Below are 16,153 nucleotides of genomic sequence, written 5' to 3' on the forward strand. Positions count from 1 at the left end.
AGAAATAAAAGCATAGCCTATTTTCTAAATGGAGAGAAAATTGAAAAATCTGAGGTGTAACGGGACTTGGGAGTCCTTGAGCCATAACATCATAAGACCATAAAACATAGGAGCAGGACCAGGCCATTCAACTGATGGAGTACTGGCTGCTATTCCATCATGTCTAATGATGAATCCCATTCAATCCCATACGCCTGCCTTCTTGCCATAACTTTTGATACCCTGACCAGTCAGGAAACTAACAATTTTCGCTTTAAATATACCCACAGTCTTGGCCTCCACAGCTGTGTGTGGCAGAGCATTCCACAGATTCACTACTCTCCAGCTAAAAAAAATACTGCTCTATCTTTGTTCAATTTTGAGGCTGTGCCCTCTAGTTCTGGACTACCCCACCAGAGGAAACGTCCTCTCCACATCCACTTTATCTGGTCCTTTCAACATTCAGTAGGTTTCAATGAGATCCGCCTACATTCTTCTAAGAACAGACCCAAAGCTGCTAAACGCTTCTCATATATTAACCCCTTCATTCCTGGAATTATCCTCGTGAACCTCCTCTGGACTCTCTAATGACAATACATCATTTTTGAGATATGGGGCCCAAAACTGTTGACAATACTCCAAGTGCAGCCTGACTAGTGTCTTATAAAGCTTCAGCATTATCTCCTTGTTTTTATATTCTATTCCCCTTGAAAAAAATGCTAACATTGCATTTGACTTCTTTACCACAGACTTGGCCTGTAAATTAATCTCCTGCAAGTCTTCCACGGGGACTTGCAAGTCCCTTTGCACCTATGATGTTTGAATTTTCTCCTCATTTCAATAATAGTCTTCACTTTTGTTCTTTTTACCAAAATGTGTTTTCATACATTTCCCAACACTGTATTCCATCTGCCACTATTTTGCCTGTTCTTCCAATTTGTCTGTCCTTCTGCAATCGCATTGCTTCTTCAGCATTACCTACCCCTTCATTTTAGTATCATCTGCAAACTTTGCCACAAAGCTATTAATTCCATTATGTAACTCATTGCCAAACAATGTGAAAAGCAGTGGTCTCAGTACTACCGTGAGGAACACCACTAGTCACTGGCAGCCAACCAGAAAAAGCCCCTTTATTCCTCTATCCATGCCAGTATCTTTCCTGTAATGCCATATAATTTTATCTTGTTAAGCAGCCTCAGATGAGGCACCTTATCAAATGCCTTCTGAAAATCCAAGTAGGTGACATACATTGCTTCTCCTTTAACCACCCTACTTGTTATTTCCTCGAAGGACTCTAACAGATTTGTCAGGAAAGATTTCCCTTCACAGAAGCCATGCTGACTTTGACTTATTTTATCATTAGTCTTCAAGTACTCTGAAACCTCACCTTAATAATAGACTCCAACACTTACCCAACCCCTGAGGGTTCTTTTGCCTTCCTCCCTTCTTAAAGAGTGAAGTGACGTTTACAATCTTCCAGTCTTCCAGGACCATGCCAGAATAAAGTGATTCTTGAAAAATCATAACCAATGCATCCGTTATCTCCTCAGCATCCCCTTTCAGGACTCTGGGTATGTAGTCCATATGGTCCAGGTGACTTATCCACCATAAGCCCTTTCAATTTGCCTAGATCTATTTCCTTTGTAATAGCAATGCCACTCACTGCTGTTCCCTGACACTCATGGACCGTCTGGCATGCTGCTCGTGTCTTCCATAGTGAAGACTGATGCAAAATACCCATTAAGTTCATTTGTCATTTCTTTATCCCCCATTACTAGCTCACCAGCATCATTTTCCAGTGGTGCAATATCAACTCTCACCTCCCTTTTACTCTTTATCTAACTGAAAAACGTTTAGTATCCTGCTTTATATTATTGGCTAGTTTGGCCTCATATTTCATCTTTTCCTTCCTATGGCCTTTTTAGTTGCCTTTTGTTGGATTTTAAAAGCTTGCCAATCATTCAACTTCCCACTCACTTTTGCTACATTATATGACCTTTCCTTGGCTTTTATGCAGTCCTTGACTCTCTTATCAGACATTTGAGAACTTCTGTGGGACATATCTACCCTGAGCCTTGTGAACCATTCCCGGAAACTTCAGCCACCTCTGCTCTGCCATCATCCTCACCAGCATCTCCCTCCACTTGACTAGTGCAAGCTCCTTTCTCATGCCTCTGTAATTCCCTTTATTCTATTGTGATACTAATATACGCGTCTTATGCTTCTCCCTCTCAAATTGCAGTATGAATTCAATCATATTATGATCACTACCTCCTAAGGGTTCCTTTACCTTAAGCTCCCTAATAATATCTGGATTATTACACAACACCCAATCTAAGATAGCCTTTCCCCAAGCTGGCTCAAGCATAAGTGGCTCTAAAAAGCCATCTTATAGGCGTTCAACAAATTCCCTCTCTGGACACCAACTTGGTTTTCCCAATCCCTTTACATATTGAAGTCTTCCATTAAAATTGTGACATTATCCTTATTACATACCTTTTCGAGTTCCCCTTGTACACTCACCCCCACATCATGGCTGCTATTTGGAGGTCAGTTTCTTATCTCTGCCCACAAAGATTTGACATTCTCTGACCCTGACACCCCACTTTCTAAAGCTTGTGCAGGATTTCCTGAAGGTTAATTTGCAGGTTGAGTTGGTGGTGGAAAAGGAAAATGTGATATTAGCATTCATTTCAAGAGGACTAGTATATAAAAGCAAGGATGAAATGTTGAGTCTTTATAAAGCTCTGGTATGATCTTTCATTACGAACTTAAAGAGAAAAAAAAATACTTGGACCTTCAATGTTCTTCTTAATTTCTGGTTTTTTGCCTCGATCGTCTTCAAACAATTCCTGAATATACTCAGTCCATCTGTTCATAATCTCATCTTTTTCCATGATAATGGTACCGTCCTTTGCTTTCAAACATCCACTTGAAGAACAGAGGAGCTTTTTACCAGTGATATTCTTGATTTGTTGATGTAACCTTTTTGGATCAGTAACAGGGATTTTTTCTAGTTGCTCGCGTTCCTAGTTTAACCATTCTTCTTTGGCTTTTTGACATAAGCATTTAACTTTTTTTTATCTAAGGACTTATATTCTATAGGATTTGCTTTCTTCTGTCTCCTTTCTTCCATTAGATTTTTGATTTCATCTGTCATCCGTTTATTCTTTGTCCTTTTTTCTTTTTTAGGAATCACTGACTTTGCTGATTCTACCAAGGCATCCTTTAGAAAGTTAAACTTCATTTCTACATGATTGCTATCATCTTCAACAGGTTCTATTTCTAGACTTTGAAATCTATTCCTTACTTCAATTGTAAATTTTTTAAGAAGAACGTTGAAGGTCCAAGTATTTTAAAATCTGAAGTTTGTAATGCAATAATTAAGGTGAAGAAAGGAAAGGCAGCAGGTCCTGATGAATTAGTAATAGAACAAATTATCACCCTTGAAGATTATGAAATTGAAAAGCTTACGGATTTAATCAATAACATTTATGAGACTGGAATGCTACCAGAAGAGATGAAAAAAACAGTATTTATCACTCTTCCTAAGAAACCTGGAGCAATAGAATATGAATTACATAAGTTTAATGAGTCATATCACCAAGATACTTCTAAGAATTTTGATGACAAGAGCTTAAAGTAAGATACAAGCTGAAATAGGTAAAGAACAATGTGGTTTTGTAAAAGACAAAGGTACAAGAAGTGCAATATTGATGTTAGGGATACTATCAGAATGAGCTATTCAAGTGCAAAAAGATTTGTTTGTTTTATCAACGATTGCAGGAAACTCTAGATCTAGATTTGAAAGACCTCCACCTAATCAGAAATCTGTACTGGGAACAAACTACCACTGTAAGAATAGATGGAGAAGTGAGTCAGTTTATGAAAATCAAGAGAGGCATTAGACAAGGGTGTGTTTCCTCTTCTGATTTGTTTAATGTGTACAGTGAAGCAATATTACAAAAAATAAGTGACATCTTGGGAATCAAAGTTAGCGGTGAAAACATCAATAATTTCAGATATGTGGATGACACTGTGTTAATTGCAAGTACAGAAGAAGAACTACAAAACGTAATTGATATAGTTGTTGAAGAAAGTGCAAAAATGGGTCTGTCTATCAATTGCAAAAAGACAGAATGTATGGTAATATCCAGAAAGAAGGAGAATCCTATCTGAAGGCTGAGAATAAACAGGGAAGACATAAAACAAGTACAGAACCTTTGCTACTTAGGAAGCTGGGTGACATCAGATGGCAGGTGCAACTTGGACATCAAAAGAAGAATAGGGTTGGCAAAAGAAACCTTTACGAGAATGAAGAGTATAATGACCAATAGTAAACTAGGCAGGACAACCCGCCTCAGAGTACTGAAATGTTACGCTTATCCAGTTATGTTATATGGCTCAGAATGTTGGACAATATCTAGTAACATGAGGAAACAAATTGAAGCAGCTGAGATGTGGTTTTTGAGGAGGATGCAAAGAATATCATGGATGAAACGAATATCTAATGAGGATGTCATGAGCAGAGCAAGCACAAAAAGAGAAGTAATGTAGGAGATCATGAAAAGGCAATGTAACTTCATTGGACATGTGATTAGGAAAGTGGAGTTAGAATGCACGGTAATTATGGGAAAGATTGAAGGGAAGAAAGCAAGTAGAAGACAAAGACGAATGATGATGGAGACAGCAGCCAGAGAACTGGAAATGAATACCAATGAACTGATCCACTTGACCCGAAACAATAGTGAGTGGGCCATGGCAGTCAAAGCTCAAACTGGGCATGGCACTTGATGATGATGAGATGATCTCTCATGGAGTATTGTGAGGAATTTTGGGCCCCTTATCTAAGAAAGAATGTGCTGATATTGGAGAGGGTTCAATGGAGGTTCACAAAAATGAATGGAGGATTGAAAGGCTTGTCATATGAGGAGTGTTTGATGGTTGTAGGTCTCTATTCACTAGAATTCAGAAGAATGAAGGATGACTCCATTCAAACCTATGGAATGTTGAAACGTAGATAGAGTGGATTTGGAGAGGATGTTTCCTGTGGTGAGGCAGTCTAAGACCAGAGGACACAGCCTCAAAATAGAGGGGTGACCTTTTGGAACAGAGATGAGGAGGAACAACTTTTAGCCAGAGAGTGGTGAATCTGTGGAATTAATTGCGACAGGCAGCTGTGGAGGCCAAGTTATTGGGTGTATTTAAGGCAGAGGTTGATAGATTTTTGATTGGTCAGGGCATGAAGGGACACAGGGAGAAGGCAAGAGACTGGGGCTGGGAGGGAAATGGATCTGCCATGATGAAATGGTGGTGCAGACTCAGTGGACCAAATGCCTAATTCTGTTTCTATACCTTATGGTCTTACGGACTTTGTATGTCAAGACAGGACTGTTTACTAAGAAGAAGAAGAATAGCCCTTAACTCAGCAGTGGAGTTACTGGGGCACCGTCTTTTGACGGTGTTTCCGTAGCAAGGTATTCTTGTTTTTTTTTATGAGGCCGAGTTGCTAGCTCGAAGCTCAACCCAACTTGGATTCGAACTTGCGAACCTTCGTTCCGGAGTCCGGCGCTGATATTATTGCGCCACCAAGTGGGACACTGTCTACTAAAATGTTACAAAGTTTCTCTTTGTGCTAATGGCATTCATTAAACTGGTTCATGAGAGTGAAAAAGTTTGCATTATTGTAATCTGAAAATGGTGAAAATAAATCAAGTTTGGAGTATTATCAAATAAATTGACAGCAAGAAAGATCAGATATTCGGACCAAAACCTTGATAAGTGACGTTTAAGGAAAAAGGTGAAAATGTAGAAACCACTGAACAGATTTCGAGTTTATGGTTTGGACAACTGAAGGCATAGTTACAAATTATTTATTTATATAAAATCAGTAACACCCAAACTGGCCAGAATTGGATGTGTGCAGAGATCTGATGAGGGTTGCAGTACTTGAGATTACAGTTGTAGTTTTTGATTTTAAAACCTTTTTTCATTGAGACTTTTTTCCAGGCTGGTGATAAAAGAATGCATGAGCAAAGACGTAATAGCTACAATGTAAGATTTGATTAAAAGCAGGGCAGTCAGCCACGAACATTGGAATAACCAGATTCAGGGTAGGTAAAGTGTGAATAACTTGATGTAGGGATAAAGGTGAACTATGTTACGGAACTGTAAGAAAATGGTTGTTACTGGACGGGAAATGTGATTGGAATCTGATGTACAGACCACATGCAAGACTAAAGTGGAAAATGGTGTGTTTTATATGCAGGCTTTGTATCCTCTAACAAATGTGCAAATGAACACAAAGCCCTAACCATAGAGTAGTTCAGTGCATAGAATTTCCAAGAATGATATGTTTGTTGTTGCGAGTATTTTTTGTATTTTGATTAAATTCAGGTAGCTTGAGTTTTGGTAACATGAGTTATTAATATTACGTGTTCTGTAACTGCATACTTTGTATTCTGTTTCATAAATGACTTTTTTCCCCCTGGTTGTTAGGCTTCCAATATTGGCATCTGATTTACTAATAACAAAATGGCAGTTTACATCATTAAGGGATAGGAACACAAACAATGTTATCAGCAGCTGCAAGCTGCCTGCAGATTTTCAAGCCACATCATGCAGAACCATATGTAGGTGTCGGCTCTTGTTCATGGGTAATAAATGGTTTATCTTCGGCTTCCAATTATGGCAGCAAATAGATGCTCAGTGTGACAAAATGAAAATGGTGTTTAGATGCCGAGTTGCTAGATTGCAGCAAATGGCTGCAACCTATGGTTAATGTTGTAACACTAATGAATTCTGAGAATTAATTTTCAGCTCAGGAAGTCTGTTGAAGCCAGCCAGAATGTCAAACAAGATAAGAGACTCAGTGTCACAAGAGTTTGGATTTTTGTTTTCTGCTGTTGGACAATTGTTTCTGACCTCATAAATTAGAGGTGATAGGATGCAATACATCGTAAGATGACTGCCGATGTTGAGTATAAACAAAACAAATTAATAATTACTTCCTATATAATTTAAACATACAAATGCAGTTTTCTTTTAGTTAGAGCCCTTAAAAGAAAATATTTTTCAAAATAATTTGAAGTGAAAACCATTTTTTTGCCAATCGCTGAATCAGAAATGTAACTAGTAAAATGCATGAGGCAGATGAATATAAATTCATCTAAATTTGCCACCCATTTAAATAAAACTAAAAATGAGCTCTCAGTTGTCCAAATGATAAACATTAGTTATGGCATTCAGTAATAGACAGCTGTTAAATTAATTAGAAAATGATAAATTTCTCTGGGTGGACCTGTTGATTCTTTTATCAAATAGATGGAAAAGGTGGATACATCACGTTTTTTTTGCACTTTTACCAGCAAGCTGCAATAAATAATGAGAACACACAGCATCCTGCAAACCCTGCTTACATCATTGCCAGGAAAATGCTGGTCTAAGACATGAGGTAGTGCCAACCAGCGCACAACCAGTGGCTGGTGTGAACATACAGGATTACGAAGAACCTCCTTGGAGAATAAGATGTTAGACCAGTTGAAAAATTGGGCTAAACGAAGGAACAACAAGTGGCTTATCCTTCACTGGTAGAATCATTGTTCAAGGAATGATGTTCTTGCACTCATTCAGTGGTAGGCGAAACTTGTTAAATAATAGAAGTCAAATCCGTTTTTATATCGGATCTTGTTTTATATGCCTTTGTTTAACTTTACACTATTTCCTGAAATAGAAAGCAAGAGCTACTCTGTCAGAATAATTGTGTCAGAAGTAAAGCTAGAGTTGTTCACATACAGTATATCGTATTTATAATTTAAATGCAGATTTTACTTGGAGGTTATTTTTTATAATAGTTTTGGGGGGAAATGACTTTACTATTTTAAGCAGTGGCAAATGATTTTTCAAAATAGTCGGAAATCAGCTTTATAACATAAATTTTATTTACTGAATACAAAGGAAGACTAGCCTTAAGTAAGGAAATGCTGATGTTCCAGCTTATTGATCCAAGTTGCAATTTCAAAGCTACGATAATTTCTTTGGCATTTGATATTTTTGCTTTTTTTATTCCGTCATTTTGGGCTCAATGGCACAATCTTAGTCCATATTAACTCATAATTGTACCTTACGAAATGTTAAAATAATAAAGTGACATTTGTTCTTTCTGTAATTTTTGCCAGTTTTTGAAATGTTTTTGGCTTATTTAAAAATAGTTAAGTATCAAGAAACATACAGTATGTTCAGATAATGTACAATTTTGTATTCCATGCTCTTAGTATGAATAAGACATTTGAATGACATGATTGCCATTGCATGGATAACACAGCATTTTTACCACATGCTTGTTCAGGATTTTAATGTCATTTTATGCCACTTTTTCAGATGCCTAATTAAAGATTTCGAAGAGCGTCCGTCGGTTGAATATTTATTGGACCACCCATTTATAAAGCCAGCTCATAGAAAAGGCGTAAAGCTGCAGGAGCGGCTAGCTAATCTGATCAAAGTACAGCAAGAAGAATGTTCGGCAAAAACTAGGTATGATACTACACTGTTAATGTGCTGGTCTTAAATAAGATACTTCAAAATGGCCAGTAGTATTTGAAAATAGTTTGTAACTGAACAATGATTCATAATCAAGTCATAAAAGCATGTTGTAAAATAATTGATAAGATTGTATTTTTATTACAGTATAGTCTAAGTCAGTGGTAGAAAAATATTTTCCAGTTAAAGCTTTATACCGTAGTAAGTTGTACCATGGAAGTTGTTCTTGGAACCTCCTTACTTTTTATTCTCACAAGGAAAGTATGAAAAAAAATCCACACGGTAGTTCAAAAGTTAGGACCAGAAATGCAGGGGCAACATGCTTAGGGCGCCATGGTGGCATTGTAGTTAGCGCGACACAATTACTGCTCAGAGTGTTCTGGAGTTTGGAGTTCAATTCTGGTGCCGTACTATAAGGAGTCTCTGTACGTCCTTCCCGTGGAATGCGAGCGTTCTCCCGGATGCTCCGATTTCCTCCCACAGTGCAAGGACGTATGGGGTAGGTTAATTGGTCTTTGGAGATTGTCCCGGGATTAGGTTAAGCATGGTTGTGGGGTTACTGGGGTGGCATGGCTCGAAGGGCTGGAAGGGTCAGCTCCACTCTGGACAGCTGAATAATAAATTGTATGCAGTTTGCAACAGCTAATCAATGAAGAACTTAGACTTTTTTCTTCGACTACATCTCATCATTTGAGCATGCAGATCTTCACATGTGTTATATTTTTTAAAAGCACTTTATATAATATAAATCTTAGCATATACAAATTTGCTAATTGTTATTGGTCCAACTGAAGCAACAGCATTAATTAAGCATACTTCCACATTGTGAAATATTCTTATCTGTCCATTATCTATTATGTAGTTATCTTCCATAACAATAGTTTACATTACTAAGTTGTTTACAAGAATGCATTATCTTTGTAATATAAAGCATCGATATGTATACTTCTTTTGTTGAATAATGTTTTCAGTTTGTGTTGCAATATTTGGAATTGGCCAGTGAGTGGCAGAATACAGCTGAGTATAAAGGTTTTCTACTGAGATCGCTTTAATACAGTACTTGATGTTCTTAACTCACTGGCTGAAAGGTAATTTTGCATCCCCAGTGTGAACATTTTAGTTGTGAGATTACAACCACATAGTTTAGTAGTGCCTGAGCAATGCTTGGGCAGGGGTAGGTACCACCGAATGGCTCTTGTATAAATCACAGACTTTCTTTTGCATGCTTGGCAAAGGCAAATTATAAACCAATCAGAATTGGGTTTATTATCACAGACAAATGTGAGGTTTGTTGTTTTGCGGCAGCAGGACAGTCCAAGACATAAAAATTACATATAAATTACAATAAATAAATAAATAATGCAAAGACGAGCGATGTGGTAATGTTCCTGGGTTTGTGGACCATTCAGATATCTGATGGCAGAGGGGAAGAAGTTGTTCCTAAATTGTTGAGAGTGGGTATTCAGGCTCCAGTATCTCTTCCTCGATGGTAGTAATATGAAGAGGCAGTGTCCTGGATGATGAGGATCTTTAATGATGGATGCTGTCTTCTCTCGAAGGTGTCCTCGATAGTGGAGAGGAAAGGTTGAGCCCATGATGGAACTGGCTAAGTTTACAACCCTCTGCAGCCTTTTGTGATCCTGTGCATTGGAGGCTCCATACTAGGCTGGGATGCAAATCTGGGAATATTAATAGTGATGTACGAAGTGTACTGGGGTAATTGGAGAGTCGGGTGTGGACATGGTGGAGAACTGAACTGGAGAAGCTAGAAGTCAGATTGCCAGGTATGCCAGGTATGATGTTGTGGCCATCACTGAATTGTGGCTGAAGGATGGTTGTAGTTGGGAGCTGAATGTCCCAAGGTTACACATTATATCAGAGGGATAGGAAGATAGGCAGAGGGGTGGTGTGACTCTGCTGGTAAAGAATGGCATCAAATCAGTGGAAAGATATGACAGAAAGATAGGATCAGAAGACGTTGAACCCTTGTGCGCTGAGTTAAGAAACTGCAAGGGTAAAAGGACATTGATGGCAGTTATGTACAGGCCTCCCAACAGTGGCTGGGAGGTGGACCAGAGATTACAACTGGAAGTAGAAAAGGCAAGTCAAAAGGGCAATGTTACAGTAGTCATGGGAGATTTTAACATGCAGGTCGATTGGGAAAATCGGGTTGGTAATCAATCTCAAGAGAGTGAGTTTGTTGAATGCCTATGGGATGGCTTTTCAGAGCAGCTTGTCATTGAGTCTACTTGGGGATCAGCTATACTGGATTGGGTGTTATGTAATGAACCGGAGGTGATTTGGAAGCTTAAGGTAAAAGAACCCTTAGGAACCAGTGATCACAATATGATTGAGTTCAACTTGAAATTTGATCGGGAGAAAGTAAAGTCTGATGTAGCAGTATTTCAGTGGAGTAAGGGAGATTACAGTGGTATGAGAGAGGAGTTGGCCAAAGTAAATTGGAAGGAGTTGCTGGCAGGGATGTCAGCAGGGCAGCAATGGCGTGCATTGCTGGGAAAATGAGGAAGGAGCAGGACATATGTATTCCAAAAATGAAGAAATACTCAAATGGTAAAATATTACACCCATTGCTGACAAAGGAAGTCAAAGCTATTGTAAAAGCAAAAGAAAGGGCATACAACAAAGCAAAAATTAGTGGGAAGGTAGGGGATCGGGAAGTTTTTAAAAACCTACAGAGAGCAACTAAAAAAATCATTAGAAGGGAAAAGATGAAATAGGAACGCAAGCTAACAAATAATATCAAAGTGGATTGTAAAAGTTTTTTCAAGTATGTTAAAAATAAAAGAGAAATGAGAGTGGACATAGGACTGCTAGAAAATGAGGCAGGAGAAATAATAATGGGGGACAAGGAGGTGGCTGAGAAACTAAATGAGTATTTTGCATCAGTTTTCACAGTGGAAGACACTAGCAGTATGCCTGATGTTGTAGTGTGTGAAGGAAGACAAGTGGGTGCAGTTACTATTACAAGAGGGAAGGTGCTCAAAAAACTGAAAGACCTAAAGGTACATAAGTCACCCAGACAAGGTGAACTGCACCCTAAGGTTCTGAAAAGGGTAGCATTAGAAATTGTGGTGGCATTAGAAATGATGGTTCAAAAAATCATTGGACTCTAGCATGGTGCCAGAGGACTGGAAAACTGCAAATGTCACTCCATTCTTTAAGAAGGGAGGAAGGCAGCAGAAAGGAAATTATAGACCATTTAGCCTAACCTCAGTGGTTGAGAAGAGGTTAGAGTCAATTGTTAAGGATGAGGTGATGGAGTACTTGGTGACACAGGATAAGATAGTACAAAGTCAGCATAGTTTCCTTCAGGGAAAATCCTGCCTGACGAACCTATTGGAATTCTTTGAGGAGATTACAAGTAGGAGAGATAAAGGAGATGCAGTGGATGTTGTATATTTGAACTTTTCGAAGGCCTTTGACAAGGTGCCACACATGAGGCAGCTTACAAGTTAAGAACCCATGATATTAAAAGTAAGTTACTAACATGGTAAGAGCATTGGCTGATTGGTAGGAGGCAGCAAGTGGGAATAAAAGGATCCTTTTCTGGTTTGCTGCCAGTAACTAGTGGAGTTCCACAGGGGTTGGTGTTGGGACCACTTCTTTTTATGCTGTATATAAATGATTTAAACGATGGAATAGATGGCTTTGTTGCTAAGTTTGCAGATGATACGAAGGTTGGTGGAGGGGCAGGTAGTGTTGAGGGAACAGGTAGGATGCAGCAGGACTTAGACAGATTAGGAGAATAGGCAAGAAAGTGGCAACTGAAATACGATGTTGGAAAATGCATGGTCATGCACTTTAGTAGTAGAAATGTTATTTAGTAGCAGACTATTTTCTAAATGGGGAGAAAATCCAAAAGCCTGAGATGCAGAGGGACTTAGGAGTACTCGTGCGGAACACCCTGAAGGTTGAGTCGGTGGAGAGGAAGGCAAATGCCATGTTAGCATTCATTTCAAGAGGTCTAGAATACAACAGCAAGGATGTGATGCTGAGGCTTTATAAGGCACTGGTGAGGCCTCACCTTGAGTATTGTGAACAGTTTTGGGCCCCTCATCTTAGAAAAGATTTGCTGGCATTGGAGAGGGTTCAGAGGAGGTTCACAAGGATGATTCCAGGAGTGAAAGGGTTACCATATGAGGAGCGTTTGATGGCTCTGGGTCTGTACTTGCTGGAATTCAGAAAGATGAGGATGGATCTCATTGAAACCTTTCAAATATTGATGTGGAAAGGATGTTTCCCATGGTGGGAGAGTCTAGGACAAAACGGCACTGCCTCAGGATAGAGGGGTGCCCTTTCAAAACAGAGATGCAAAGAAATTTCTTTAGCCAAAGGGTGCTGAATTTGTGGAATTAGTTGCCACATGCAGTTGTGGAGGCCAGGTTATTGGGTGTATTTAAGGCGGAGATTGATAGGTTCTCGATTGAACATGCCATCAACGATTATGGGGAGAGGGCCATGAACTGGGGTTGAGGAGGCAAAAAAAGGATCAGCCATAATTGAATGGTGGAGCAGACTCGATGGGCCAGATGGCCTAATTCTGCTCCTATGTCTTATGGTCTTATGTTCTAAGTCAATATTATGGAAGTTTAATGGAGATAGTTGGCTTGTGATGGAATTACAATGAGTGTGGGAGTTTCCCTAAGTTGGGTGGGTTCCTAGCCCCATGCTTTATTTGGTCAGGCAGCAGAACTACTTAAAGCGTGAATCTTGGAACAGCGTGATCTAATATGCAAAGAAGAGGCAGATGAAATATGATATAGGGAAGTGTATTGTCAGGCACTTTGGTAGAAGCAATGCCGGCCTAGACTATTTTCTAAATGGGTAGGGAATTCAGAGATTGTAGGTGTCAAGGGGACTTCGGAGTGCTTGTGCAGAATTTCCTAGACGTTAACTTGCAGATTGAGTCTGCAGTAAGGAAGGTGAATACAATGTTAGTATTGATTTCCAAAGGACAAGAATATAAAAGCAAGAATGCAATGCTGAGGCCTTATAAGGCATTGGTCAGACTACACCTGGAGGATTATGAACAGTTTTGGGCTCTATATCTAAGAAAGTGCAAACATTGGAGGGAGTCTAGAGGAGGTTTACAAGAATGACACTGGGAATGAAAATGTTAACATATGAGGACCAGTGGATGGTTCTGGGCCTGTACTAGGTGGAGTTTAGCAGAATGAGGGGAGATCTCATTGATACCTACTGAATATTAAAAAGCGCAAGGTCTCTTCTGGACTGCTACTGTATCGTTTCTTAGGTAAGATATTAGCACTGTGTGCAGTAATCCGGCTGTGGTCTTACCAACATCCTTTGCAATTGTAACAAATCTTGCCTATTTCTAAACAACGATCACTTTGTAATACTGATCTACATGTATGTGAAGCACAAGAGAATAATTAGACCTGGGGTAGGACTGCTCAGGATCAGGGGAGAAACGTGCAAGAAGGTAAGAGAGGTCTGTAATCAATACTTTGCAGAAGCTCAGTCTTATTAGAGATGGTCAGCATCGCTTTGTGAGGGGCAGATTATGCCTCATGAGCCCGATTGAGTTCTTCAAGGAAGCAACGAAACAAATTGATGAATGTAGATTTTTGGACATGGTGTGTGTGGATTTTGGTGAAGCGTTTGACAAGGTTCCCCATGGTAGACTCATCTGAAGGTTCATGAGGCATGGGATTCATAGGAGTGTGGCTGTATGGATTTAGAACTGACAGAGGGTGGTAATAGATGCAATGTAATCTGCCTAGAGGTTGGTGACTCATCTGTTCTGGGACCCCCACCCCCCAGCTCTTTGTGATTTCGTGAGAAGTGGCAGATGGAGTTAAACCTGGAAAAGTACGAAGTGATATACTTTGGAAGATTGAACTTGAGGGCAGAGTACAAGGTTAATGACAGGATTCTTCACAGTGTGGAGACCAAAGGGACCTTGGGGGTCCACATACATAGATCCCTCACATTCGCTGTGCAAGCTGATAGGGTGGTTAAGAAGGTGTGTAGTGTGCTGGCCTTCATTAGTCAGAGGATTGAATGGTCCAGCTTCTTCCCACATCCCAAGGACATGCCGGTAAGTAAATTTGCTTCTGCAAATTACCTCTAATATTATTTTATGACAATAAAGAATTTATCTGGTAAAGAAAGGCATAAAAGAGAGAAAGGGGGATGGAATGCAGGGTGGCAGGGAAATAAGAAGAGGTGGGAAGGGTCCACTTACCATAAGACCATAAGATATAGCAGCAGACTTAGGCCATTTGGCCTATCGAGTCTGCTCCACCATTTTATCATGAAGGTCCTACTTCTGCCACTCCAATCTCCTGCCTTCTCCCTGCAACCCTTTGGAGGAACTTGACAGAGAAACAAAATACTTAGTGGGAGGAACACAGCTGCCTGCTACACCCCTGACCTATTAGACATGCACATGGCACCATAGTGAAACAAAGTGGCGTTGCTGTGCTGTGAGCTGGCATTGACTTTATGGGCTGAATAGCCTCCTCTGCGTTGTATTAAGAAAGGAGCGTGAAGGAGGTTAAAGGACAGGGATGTTGAAAGAAAACGGAATAGTAGTACGGGGTAGCTTTAACTGTTCATGAAATTGTGCTCCCTGCTGAGGTGCTGAGCCAATGAACAGTGCAATAAGTACTGGCTGCATGCTGCAATTATGTCAATCAGCCAGCAGCTCATAGCTGGTGTGTTGTTTCCATTGGAAGCAATTGGCAATTTGTGATTCCTGTGGCCATTTTTAAATGTTCTCCAAATTAGTCTGCAGTATAAATAATTATAATAACCTCAGGGTTTCTTTTTCTGAAGTGTTATTCTAGGTTCTGGTGAGTATTCTCAGGTTTAAATGAGTATTTTTTAATCTATTTCTGTGCACATAGATTTTTTTAAAAATGCTTTTATTTTCTTGGATTTTTAGAAAACTAATTAGACTTTCTGTATCCTTACCTAGAATAATTTGAAATCATTCTCTATGGTGAGCTGTGAATTCTGTAAGAAACTGTGTACTTGTAAATCAAAGCCACAAGAATGTAATTTAAAATTGATTCTTAAGAAAAATAATTACACATGCATCTAATCAAAAGCTATCTTATACGGTCATAATAAAATCCAGTCTTGTGCCAAATGACCAAATACTAAGAAATCACAAAATAGAGCATAAAGATACATTGGGACTAAAAATCTTGCGCAATGATGAAATTTGGATCTAATTAATGTCCTTGACTTAAGCACTCCTCTCTCCTATTTGAACCTTATATCTCTGAATGCATAGATACCTTTCTCTCTGTACCAATCCCAATTTCACCATCAAATTCACAGATGAGAAGGGTGCTGCTGCAGTCTGGCAGACTGACCTCTACTTTGCTGAGGTCAGGGTGGACTCCCTCAGACACTTCCTCTTACTTACCCCTTGTACAAGACCCCACTAAAGAGCATCAGGCCATTGTCTCCTACACCATCACCAACCTTATTGACTCTGGAGATTCCCCATTCACTGACACCAGCTTCATAGTTTCCTTATCCCGTACTGCTCGTTTTCTCCCTTCTACTCAACATCCACAAAACTGACTGTCTGGGAAGGCCATGTCCCACTGAACTCGTGTCCACATGCCTCAGCTCCACT

The 16,153-nt window shown here is 39.5% G+C and overlaps 1 protein-coding gene across 12 annotated transcripts in view; it reads left to right on the top strand.

The window, feature by feature from the left end:
- myo3b (myosin IIIB) overlaps nt 1-16,153 on the top strand; it is a 488,192-nt gene that overhangs the window by 123,479 nt on the left and 348,560 nt on the right. For all 12 annotated transcript variants that reach the window (XR_010018457.1, XR_010018458.1, XR_010018459.1 and 9 more), the window contains one exon: nt 8,359-8,511. Coding sequence is in view for 9 of the 12 variants with exons in the window: in XM_063052211.1 (XP_062908281.1) it covers nt 8,359-8,511 (153 nt within the window). In the remaining 3 variants the exon portion in view is untranslated. The remainder of the gene's footprint in view (nt 1-8,358; nt 8,512-16,153) is intronic.

Source organism: Mobula hypostoma, chromosome 6 (genome assembly GCF_963921235.1).
Source record: "Mobula hypostoma chromosome 6, sMobHyp1.1, whole genome shotgun sequence".
Classification (NCBI taxonomy): Eukaryota; Metazoa; Chordata; class Chondrichthyes; order Myliobatiformes; family Myliobatidae; genus Mobula; species Mobula hypostoma.